The sequence below is a fragment of the Leucopleurus acutus genome, assembly GCF_964270905.1.
Source record: "Leucopleurus acutus genome assembly, chromosome: 9".
NCBI lineage: Eukaryota > Metazoa > Chordata > Mammalia > Artiodactyla > Delphinidae > Leucopleurus > Leucopleurus acutus.
This window is the reverse complement of record NC_139144.1, coordinates 84,453,030-84,465,534: the sequence shown is the minus strand read 5'-3', so window position 1 is coordinate 84,465,534 and position 12,505 is coordinate 84,453,030. Positions and strand designations below refer to the sequence as shown.

The window sequence follows — 12,505 nt, the reverse complement described above, 5'->3', positions numbered from 1 at the left end:
GTTTAATTTTCAAGTCATTTTTTTGTTATCAGAGAACAATAAGATAATTTACACAAAATAGCCGACATTCTATGTTTAATCTTTTCACAAGCTCTAAAACTTATACATTTTGGGCTCCTTGGGTGGATTCCTTTCTCTATTTTTTTTTTTGTGATTGAATAATCACTTTTTCCCATTGGGAAATCTGAGGCACCAAAAATGTCATTAACAAATGACTGGCTTGTTGAATACATCACAGAAAATAGCCTTTCATTCTGATTTTGTGGATGAAATTTAAATGCTAAATTCAGACAGCTGTAAAAAGTAAAAACAGATTTGAAAAGAACTCATGCCATCAATCTCAGGATTTTTACCTTCACAGAAATTGGATTTATTGAAATGAAATTGTACATAAAAATGCTTTCTGATTTGGGAGAATCAACCTAGTTTCTGATACGTTTCTGTTTCCCTTGCTCCACAAGTGTCATCAATCTCTCTGTTTAGCTGCAGTGCAGCCAGGTGTTCAGAATCATAAGGGGACAAAAAGAATTAGTTTCTTACTGAATAGGGAAAATTAAACAATAAAAAAGAGGTCGGTGCAAACAGGGCTTAAAATATGAAAAATGTAGACCCTTTGAACTGAACCCTTTCTTTTTTTGCTTCTGGCCTCCCAGGAATAATTCTGCTACACGGCTGACTTCAAGGATGTGAATTGGTGACCTCATCCCAACATCAGAACCTCAGCTGTTCCTCTAATTTTTGCATCATTCCAGGCAAGTTGACTTTGTATGGAAATAAAATTGAACCTTGGGGTCTGATGGAAATTCACTGTGACATTCAAATCAAGAACACCTGCTGAAACCCACAGGGCCTTTTCCCCATGGGCCCTGATGGTAGCCTCCAGAAGGTACAGCCTCAGGTGGTCCCCCTTCTGTGGCAAGAATAAACTTTGGGTCTTGGATTGCAACACCACCCGTGGAGAAAATGGTATTCGAGGGAAAGCGATCATCCTCGTGTCCTTGTTTCTTCCTCCTGACTGCCAAGTTCTACTGGATCCTCACGATGACGCAAAGAGCTCACAGTCAAGAGCATGCCCATTCCATACGAGTGGACGGGGACATCATTTTGGGAGGTCTCTTTCCTGTCCACGCAAAGGGAGAGAGGGGCGTGCCTTGTGGGGAGCTGAAGAAGGAAAAAGGGATCCACAGATTGGAGGCCATGCTTTATGCAATTGACCAGATTAATAAGGACCCTGATCTCCTCTCCAATATCACTCTGGGTGTCCGGATCCTCGACACCTGCTCCAGGGACACCTACGCTTTGGAGCAGTCACTAACGTTCGTGCAGGCTTTGATCGAGAAAGATGCTTCTGACGTGAAGTGTGCTAATGGAGATCCACCCATTTTCACCAAGCCCGACAAGATTTCTGGCGTCATAGGTGCTGCTGCGAGCTCCGTGTCCATCATGGTGGCTAACATTTTAAGACTTTTTAAGGTAGGTAAAGGCACTAGGCAATTCTGACCGTTGTGGAAAGACAATAAATTGTCCTGACTCCAACTGCAGGTTTAAGAGGAAAGCGAATGTGGTGAAGATGCTCGTAGACCCTCTCAGGGCCACAGTTTCCTCACAGAGAGGGGTTTGTGTCTGGGTTTCTACAAGTGTTGTTGATTTAGTTCCGTTTTTAAAAAGAATGAATTGGATTAATTGTGACTTTTTTTTTCTGAACAAACAGAAAGGTGATAATTTCTATGACATGTTGGGTCCTCAGTATCTTGGGATATGCTGTTTATTGAGGCTTATTTTAAAGCGAAGCAAGTGTTTTTCGAGGGTCTGATGAACTCTTAGCTCATTTATCAGATCAGACATTTCTATAGTATTTGAGATTTAAGATAATTTACTTGGTGAAATTTCTTTAACGTGGGATGCTGTGTTATGACAAAAGTTCCTGTGTGGAGAAATAGCATTTATTACTAATGGGTAGATGGGAGTGACACTCTGGGCTAGAAGATGGCCATAAAGTTGTCAGGTTTGTGATAGCTACAGTAGAGCAGAACCTCATTAATTCAGACTGCTCTGAGGCAGACTTAGAATAATTATAGGTAATTCTTGTTGAATTAAAAGTTCCGATTTAGCAGGATAATTCGAGACTTTTTGGTTTAGGTTGGATGATCTATTATCTATAGATTACATTTTGAATAAAATTGGCAAAATAAAACAACGCATGGAACAATATTTTGAAAGCATAAAGTCCCATAAACATAAAGTTATTGTAATTCATCTTTCATTAACTTTCTCATTTTATTTATTAACATCCATTATGTAGTCCTTTGTAATAGACATAATTTTAAAAATTGAAAATACTTTTCACTCTGATTTTTTACTCAGTGGGACATGACTTTTCCAGCTTACTCTGAATTAATGAGTCTTCATTTAATATTGTGAGAAGCTGTTTCTGTGCATATTAGATTTAAAAATATTAAAAGAATATGGAGAAGTTGGACAGATGACAGATATAGTGACAACAATGAACAAAGTGATGGAAAAGTTACTTCAGAAAATAGAAGGGTTCGAATCAAAAGCTTTCCGCTTTGGAAGCTGTCTTGGGGGACCATCTAGTCTGGTTCACGTCTGTAACATCCCCCCAGCTTCTGTATGAATTCCCTAAGTTTGGAGGAGAGAATGGTAAGAGGCCCCTTAGTGACTATTTTCAGATGGATGAAATTTTCTCAGATGAGGAGGCTGCTGAGCAGAAGCTCTCTGTGTCTAAGGAGTGCCGAGGAGTCACACACAGGCTCAGGGAATGCCTGAGATATCAGAGCCAGACGTTAGGAAGAGCCCCTTGGCAAGGAGGAGGACACAAGATTAAAATAGGCAGCCAAGGGTGCTCTAATTGTCCATCTCTGGAAACTTTCAAGGGAAACTGGAAAGTTGTTAGTGATTTCTCTTGGGCTAATTGACCCCTTGCCTGGAGGCAAGATTCAGAACCAGAAGCTCCAGGTTTACCCCAACATCCTGGGATCTTGGATTTCTCCCAGCATCCTGATTCTGAGCCGCATGGCATTTTCGGCTCTGGGGTGATGTCCAGCTCCAGCCAGTTTCCCAGTTCTCTTCTCCTCTCTGACTTGATCTCCCTCCCCTGATGCTCCAAAGCATCTCTTTTCTGTTCTTAACTCATCAACACCCACTTTTAGGGAAGGGGAAACTTTCGTGAGGATCATCTCCCTCCTGTTACTCTCCCCTTATAAACTAATTCTGGTTCCCATCAATCCCATCGTAATTCCCGTGAATCCTGTCTCTTTCCTGGAGTCTGGTGCCAAAAGTGGGCAAGGATTTGAGGAGTGGGATGGAGGCGATAATTGCTCAGTTGAGGTTTTCAAAACTTGTTTACATTAATTTTGCTACAGAATCAGCTTATCTGTAAAATGGGGATGTTAACACTGTGTTAGGTTGCTGGATGATTTAATGAGATAATGCAGGTGAAGGATTCCACCAGGACCTGACCGTGTCCTTCGTCTGCTTGGGCTGCCAAAGGGGACATCGGGCCAACTGAAGGGTAGGTTTTGTTTTTACGCATTCTAGACCTGGCTTCTCTTTACTTTGTTCTTCTCTCACTGACTGGCCAATTCTTGGGCAACTCTGGAGGGACCTTATTTGATCATGTGGGAGAATTACAATACCATTGACTCTGGGCAGAGTCCAGGGCTGTAGGTCAATTCTCGAGACTGGGGTCTGCACATGAATGGGGCTGCCACCCTTTACCAAAGCACAGGGACTGGGTGACTTTTAGCCAGGAGGAGATGTTGGTTATGGTAGATGTCATGATTAAGACCGGTATGCTGGCCTGGAATAAGCATTGAATATATGGAAGCAGATATATTTATTAACCAAATAAGCGGGGCTTGAAAAATCTGTCTCTTACAAGTAAGTGAGAAAATGTAAGTGGTCAGCCCATCTTCCAGCTGAACCTGGAACCACATGACTGTGAATTGATAATTACAACTTAATCGCTGTTGTGCTACTTTAGTTTACTTTGATGATTCACATGAGACCTCCAGCCAGCACTCCACACTGTTATTAATTATGAAATGGTGATGGTCACTCTTGGAATAGAAAATGTTTCACTTTATGTGTGAATATATATTCTGTTTAAACACATATGCCAGGACTGACATGAAATATTAGAATAGTTATCAAAGGAATGATTAGCAAATTAATGCTTTGGGGATTCGCTTACAGTTCCGTTTTGAAAGATAATAATTTGATTAAACAAATGCTATGACCTGAATAAAATTAAACATTTAGGACAGTTTTATGGCGCTTGGGCCCCTCCAGGACAGCATATGACCCATAGTATCTAAAACGATGCCTGGATATCAGTATAGCGCCACTTATTCCTGGATTAATGGAGTCACAGAAGGTTGAGCATCTTGGTTTGGAAAAACACAGTTAACCTTGACCATGAGGGATGTAAACAAGGTCTTGATTAATGAATTTACTTACTGTCCTGCTCAACAATAAGCATTAATTGGGGTTTTTAGAACGTAGCTGGAATCTGTTTAAAATTGTATAGAAAATATTTGGGCTGAAATCAGAAGTAGTCTCCAAAGGTCCCAGTTCTCTTTTTCTGGACAGTCCTGTTAAAGCCGTGTGTTATCTGCCTGGGCTACATTGTGAAGGAGACCAAGTCCCCCAGGCATGCCCGTCTTCCTCTTCCTTCAGTCTGGCCCTCCTGTGGCAGCCTCTCCTGGCCTCGTATCCCTCTCCATTCTCCTGATCGAAGCCTTGTTTCAGGAAGGGAGCTATGCGTGTGTTATCAGTCATCTGCATATAACATGTCTGTGTTTAAGTCAGAGGAGGATTCTGTTTTCCATGGGATCGCTAATTGTGGTGCAATGAAATGATTTGTCTTTGTCAAGGGGATTCAGGCATTGGGGAGAGGTTCATTTAGCCCCCCAGATCCTGCACCTTGTCGGCGTGAGGGGCAACTCCTCTGCTGTGGTGTATAGCTGGTCCTGCTTTTCTCTAGAGGGAAGGAATGTTGCCCTATCTTTGTTTCTCTTCCTATCAAAGCTCAGGGGCAAATGGTAAAATCAGCCCTTTAACTTCAGCGGAGAATTGGGCAGGGGGTGGAGCCAGACTTCATTGTGGGGTGGGTGTGGGGCGGAAGCTGGCCTGTGGCCCCGCCACTTGGGGCACTGAATGCCATACTAAACCAGTGATTGTCAACCCTGAGTGTGGGCGGGGCTTACACCCTCTCTCCTCATGCCCTGGGGGGGGGGGTGTAGGCTATCAAAACTACCTCAGAGGCTTTTCATGTGACGGACACAGTGAGTGAGTGTGTGTCTCCCAACCCCCTCCCTAGAACCATTTTTACTGATTGAAGTGTCTCATTTGTCAGGTGTGTTGGGAGTGAAAACAAGTTTGAGAGTCACAGAACAAGACTTCAATGATCTGAACTTTTTAGAAGCACTACACGCAGCCTTGACACACACACACGTACACACACACGTGTCATATATGGGTTAACATGGCAGCAGAGTGGTCACCTAGGTGACTGTTTAATCCCTATACCAAGTTAATGGTTTTAGATAACAGTAGGATCCTGCAGTGACCCATAACTGCAGAGTAGCAAACCCAGAGAACCCAGAACTGCTCCAACCTACATGAAGGTTAATATGCCATTTCAGTGGCTCCTGTGTTGCAGACAGACCAAAGAAAAGAGGGGTCCAGCTCTCAGATAGAGACTGCTTAGTTTGAAAAGAATTAAAAAAGAATGAGAGGGCCTTTTGGAAATGTTGACTGGGAAGCCCATAATTTAAATTTGTTTTATAAAGCAGTTTCAAGGAATTTGCATATGTTTTATAAAGCGCTCGGATTTTTTCCCCTTTCTAGAACATTTCCACCCCTCTCTTTTAAATTAGAGCAAATCTTTTCCTCAAAACACTAATCATATGTCTTACTTTGAGCAAAGATTGAACATTATAAGTTAAAAATAGCACATTGATAGTAGGAGGTAACACATATTGATGTCCACATAGATGCATTGGGGTTAGAAAAGGACAGTGTCAGATATAATTTCTCTTTCTCATGTTTTTCTGGTGAACTTTACCTAGAGAACTAATTTTCAACTCTTGAAGGATGGGGGTTAGATAGTCTGTGGTGTATACTTCCCAAAGCAATCAAATAGAAATCCACGTGTGGATTATTCTATAATTATCTAGAATTACTTCTAGATAATTTCTCACCATGCGGAAGTGTCCTGGTTATAAGTGGCTAAAACTGACCTTCATGTTAAGTAAGTGAAGTACAGTGAAGCATCCCATTACCCTGGATGTGCTCGCCTACCCTGCTATGTTTACAAAGATATATTTTCTTCCAAGAGACTCTACTAGTTGCTGTAACCATTCCCATAAAGCCAAGCATTTTGCGAGTTATTTATTGCATACAATGGGCTTTCTTAACTGTGAACTCTGAACAGGTGTATCTGCCGTATTCAGGCTCATCTAGTTAGATGGGCAGAAAAATGAGCCCAATCAATAAACTCAGCAAGAGGTAACATTTCACGTTTAATCTTATTTGATGGCAAACAGATAATGGAAAATTGAAAGATAGATTCCTTTAGTCAATGCTCTGCTCCTGTAGCAAGCTCTAATTTAGTTTTGTAAAGAGCCTATTCACCTTGGACGAGAGACGATGGATAGTCTCTCTTAGTGGACTTAAGTTGGGGTAGAGGGGGAAATGGGCATGGCCCATGGTCACTGACACAACTCGAAGCCATAGGGACACGTAAATATGCAGACGTGGTCATGCCACTCCTCTTCTTAAAGTTCTAGCGGCCGCTATTTCTCCCAAGATGAAGGTCTACCTCCACCTCGGGAAGTCTTTTCTTACTTCTCTCCACTACATTAAGTTTCTTTGTTACATGTAACAGAGCTCCACGACGGCAGGATGATATCCATGATAACCATGAGGGCATATATATCTTGTTTGTTGCTGTTATTTCCAGCACCTAGTATGGGCCTATCTGGGAACCCAATAAATGTTTGCTGAATAAATGAATGAATGAACCATATCTCTCTACCCCTTCCACTTCCTCCACCTCCCTCACCCCAATCCCAGATATTGGAAATAGTAGGTGTTGGGTAGATAGAACAGAAATGGGATTTTGTGTATTTTACTTTTGTACTCATTGACAAAAAGGAACAGAAGGAAGGAGAAGGGGAGAAAGGAAAGGTGGTATATTTTGGGAGTTCCTATATTTTCATGTGCTGCCTCATTTTCCTACCAATTCACATTTTCTCTAAACAGATTTTTAAGATTAAAAATTAAATAAGTAAAAGACACGAGCACATTCTCATTTTGAAAAGTCTAAGCAATGAATAAGTAAATAGTGTAAAATGGAAAGAGACCACATCCAAACACATATCTATTCGTGACGTCACATACATACACAGAATTTTATTAATAGATATGTCTTATGGCTTTCTTTTTCATATAACAATATGCCTGGGAGAGATTTCCATGTTGGCTAATATAGATTCACCTCAGTAATTCTCAACCCTAGCTGCCTGTTAGTATCACCTGGATAGGTTTTAAAAAAGCCCAAACCCTACCCAAGACCAATGAAACTGGGGTGGAGCCCTGGCATTGGTATATTTTAAATGATCATTAGATGATTCTGTTATTTGTCCAGGGCTGAGAACTGTAAAACTTTAGCTGCTTGGTTTTTAATTATATGAAGAGAGCATCATTTATTTAATAAATCCCTTACTGATAGGTTACTTGACTTTGATTTCTTAAGGTCATTTATCATTTGAAAAAAAAGTGAAAACAATGCTAGAGGCATTCCAAGCACTATTAGCTCTAGAGTGAATTTTGGTCTCATAGAACCCCTTCTTGGACCAACAAAGGGGCTGAATTAATGAGTTACCAAAAACACCTTGCTATAAGGCAGACTCATGTGATACAGGCCCACCTCACAGGTGGTGGCTTTTTATGACATGCAGTAACTTAGAACCAGTGTAGTGGTCATGTGCTCAGACCATTAAAGGAGCATCGTGACTTGTTGGGTGGAGCAGATTTTAAACTTGGTGAATTTAAGTATTTCTTACTTTCCCTTTTCCTAGCCTCGAAAGGTCTGACATCCTACAGTGAATACCGAAGACCTCTTAAGACGTTACGTAGTGATTAATGCCTATCTTTTGAGTGTTTTAAATAATAAGTTTGTTTTAACTAGCGGCTATGAGTGAGGAGAGGGAAGAGGGGAGAGGCAATAAAGGGGGAGGGGAAAAAAGGGTTATTATGGGATTATATGAAATCATGTGTGTGAAACTTTTGAAAGTTGTAAAGCACTATAGAATTTAAAGAATCTTTGATCCAATTTAAATAAATAAATAAATAATAACGAGGTTGTTTTGAAAGTAGTGAGGAGTCTTTCCAAGAGAATGGCTTGTGACAGTGCTATACACTTTTTTTTTTTTTTTTTTTTTTGCGATACGCGGGTGTCTCACTATTGTGCCCTCTCCCATTGCGGAGCATAGGCTCCGGACGCGCAGGCTCCAGACGCGCAGGCTCCAGACGCGCAGGCTCAGCGGCCGTGGCTCACGAGCCCAGCCGCTCCACGGCCTGTGGGATCTTCCCGGACCGGGGCACGAACCCGTGCAGGCGGACTCTCAACCACCGTGCCATCAGAGAAGCCCAAGACTTGATTTTTTTTAAACAGAAGTTTTAGCTTACAGCACAATTGAAGACGGCAGTGGTTTTATTTGGTTTCAGGACTGGTTTCTTCCCAGACTCTTCAGAAGATAACTTTTTACAACCAACAGCTGTACTTTCTGCGGGAAGACTTAGCATCCGAGGGCTGCCCCTGGCTCCTGCCCAGTAGCTCTCAAACTCTAGCCTGCATCCAAATCACCCAGAGGCTTTGTGAAGCGTGGAAGCTGAGTCCCCACCCCACCCCCGCCGGCAGAGCTTCTGAGTCGGTAAGTCTGGGTTGGGGTCTGAGACCTGGCACTGCTAACGGTAACCAGGTGATGCTGATGCTGCCGTTTCGCAGACCACACTTTGAGAAACTCTGCTCCGTGCAAATCGTCCGCTGGCTGACTTAGCAAGTCAAAGTACACAAGACAAAAATGAGGTTGAACAATGTTCTGTCTGGCAGCGGCCTTTTTTCTTTTGATTCATGCCTGGTTGAATTTCTGTTCTTATTGGTCATAATCACAGCAGCTGCCGTATGGATCTATTTTTAATTGTGTGCTCTTTTGGAAGTTGTGTTCCTTATTAAATAATGCGTGGCTCAGGAGTGATGGTCAGCAGAATGGTCACTTGAACAGGGCTCCTAAAGCAGGGTCACTCAGATGGTCACTTTGCCTCATTTTTATTACCTGTGACAGTGGAGCAGACCGATTTAAGACACCTGGACTTAAGATACACATTGACAGGGGATTGAGAAGAGTAAGTGACGCAAGAGGCTGCGATTTGTCTCAGCTACCAGCGATTTGTCTTCAGAAACCATGACAGCTACCTCCTGATTTCCATTATGCAATGAGATTGCAAATAACATTCCACAGCAGTCTTAATCAGTAGAGGGTCACAAGAGGCCCTTTACCCACAGTGGGGGAAAAGGGCCTATTTACCCATTTAATTGGTAAAACACATTCTCTGGCAAAAGAAGAGACATCTCTTTCAGCTGTAATAGGGACTTTCCCTATCTCTAAGCACCGTTAATAACATAAAAATATACATGTAGTCTTTATGTATTTTAAATACATAATGAGCACCAGGCTGGTGGGGTGGGAAGGGGTCCAGGTATAGCATTGTCCAAAGCCACCTTTATCTGTTTCCAGAACGAGGCCAATCTCTGCTGCTTTATTTCATTTGGCCCAGCAAGCTGATAGACATGTGTTTTCAATGTTGGCCATTCGTCTCCTTCCAAGACTCTCCCAGGCTCCCTCTGTGCTTGGGGCGGCTGGGTTCCTTGGTACAATGTAGCCCCAGATCTACTGGTTAGGCCCACCTTCGAAGTCATGAAGTGCCACCCTGGGCTCCTGTGGGATGTGAGGATGGTGATATATTCTTGCTCCAGCTCGCCCTTGCTTCCCTTTACATGAATCGAGAGTGAATTCTAACTTTTATTAGTGTTTGTGCTATTTCTTACATTTTAACTTTGAGTATTTAATATTGTGACAATTCTATGTAGTAGAGTTCTCAAAGTGATTTGTCATCTCAGCTCTGAGACTGTTTGCATTTATATTGTTTAGAGAACAAATGGCATACCATTCCTATGCAGATTTGTTGTAGAGATATTTGTGTCCTATAGATATTTATCCTCAGGAGCTGTCTTCTCAAATTATAGATTATTGTAATATTTATCTAGTGGTGCTTGATACTCTTTGGAGTATAACAGATTAATGTGAATTAATATGAAATAGGTCAGGCTTTGTAGTCAGACTTCTGGGTTCAAATTCTGATGTAACACTTATTAGCTATATTACCTTAAGTACACTAGTTAATCTCTCTAAATCTTAGCTTTCTTTTCTGTGTGTGTGTTTAAATTAAAAAATTTTTTATTGGAGTACAGTTGATTTACAATGTTGTGTTAGTTTCAGGTGTACAGCAAAGTGATCTAAACGTTAGCTTTCTTACATCTGAAGAGTAGATAATGATAGTACCTCCTTCATAAGGTCTTAAATGAAGATAAGGTAAAGTGCGTGAAGTCCTAAGTAGGATCCCTGATACATAGTTGTGATGATGATAGTGAGGAGGGAGATGTTGACGTCCACGTTAGTAGGATATTCATCTTGAGTTAGACCTCTACTTCAGTACTCAAGCGTCCGTACTGATTTGCCTTTTGTGAACAATGGCAGGTTAGCATTAAAGATGCTGTCACTGACCAAGAAACAATGCAATCAATAGGTCCAAATAGGCTCTGGCATGGAGCTAAGCTGTCTCGTTTGCCTGAAGGCCAAGCATGAGACTGGGACCTCACCAACCTCATGCTCCAACCAGTTGAGCTAAGGAAGCAGTGGGCTTCTGTTCTTTCCAAATCCATGTCTTAGGTGGTAAGAGTCAGTTTTGTTCAATGAACAAACAGCCAAGGGAAAGACTGGATGACCCAGAGACAAGCTGTGCTAAATTTTAAGGTTATATCAGCACGCAAAAGTGCCACTGGGGTTCAGTTGTGGAAAACAATGAAAACAACAACAAATTCTGGCTCCTTTGGACTCTTTCCCAGTACCCCTGGTTTGATGGTTAAGAGGTGGAGCCGTGGTTGTGGACGAGCGGCTGACTAACCCTCAAGGCTGCAGGCAGTGTTTAAGTCTGTCTTTTGGGTTGGAATTCCCTTTCTTTCTTTTTTTTTTTTTCACACACACACACACACACACTGTATTTTATTTTTACAAGAGATAAATAAACTGACAGCAAGCATTGTAAATGGATGACCACAACAAAAGCAACAGTGATTGCAATGACGAAACACGAAACACACTCACGCTACGTCATAATATTGACATTCAGTCCAGGAATCTTCCACTGTAACAGCTCCTTTACTTTGCAGTGAAAATTGATTTGTATATTTTTTGCCTCTGAATCCTTGTGGGATTTTTTTTTTTATTCAAACAGAAAGTCACAAAAATAATCATCCTCATCAGTTCACTCAGTCCCATGTAATTAATTTTTTTTTTTCATCTTGATCTTTTGTTAGTGAAATTCCCTTTCTTTGCCATGTTTGGTACAATGATCCAACGTAGATGGAAACATAGGCCCACTGTGGGCAAAGAACACTATCCTTTTATTGAGGGAATACTTTTATGGACTACATAATACTTACACCCATTACCTTCTGATACAAATGTCAGAAATGGAAGCACTAAAAAGATTCAGAAGTACTTTCTCTAGAAGTCACATTCATTTTTGGACAACCAGAAAAATAGTGGGACTAAACATAGAAAACTTTGACTAACACTAGGACCTCTCATGTTCCACCTGTTGACAATATAAATAATTCAGTCAAACATATCAATTATGGCCGGGTACATTTTCATTTGAATCAAACATGGATAGTTTACTGAAATGTGAAAAGACTCCTCAGGGAAAGAGAAGTGGTATTTATTTTTTTTAATTTTATTTATTTTTTTATTCAAACAGAAAGTCACCAAAATTATAATCAGCCTCATCAGTTCACTCAGTCCCATGTAATTAATTTTTTTCATCTTGATCTTTTGTTAGCACTTTTATGAATTCATCAGTTTTCCATTAGAGTTCTGAAAATGCTTATTCATTCAGTTCAGCAGTACAGTCAGTTACCAGAAACCTGTACTTGTCAGAGTCTTTTCCATGAATTCCTTGAAGATGAAACCCTTTTATAGGAACATATTTGCAAAAGCATCAGAGTACACCCAGAACTGTCTGTAAATGACAAAAGACTTAAAAATGACCACGGAGAAGTGGTAGTTTTGCAATGCAGAATTCTGCCGTCTTTGCAGGAAGGACAGAATCCTATCACAGTGTTACTTGCTGAATAGTT

At 41.2% G+C, this 12,505-nt stretch overlaps 1 protein-coding gene across 4 annotated transcripts in view; it reads left to right on the top strand.

Moving 5' to 3' along the window:
• Window positions 1-963: 963 nt before the first annotated feature.
• Window positions 964-12,505, top strand: part of GRM8 (glutamate metabotropic receptor 8) — a gene marked incomplete at both ends in the record, with an annotated part of 749,142 nt that continues 737,600 nt past the window's right edge. For all 4 annotated transcript variants that reach the window (XM_082847030.1, XM_082847028.1, XM_082847031.1 and 1 more), the window contains one exon: window positions 964-1,473. In XM_082847030.1, coding sequence (XP_082703156.1) covers window positions 964-1,473 — 510 coding nt within the window. The remainder of the gene's footprint in view (window positions 1,474-12,505) is intronic.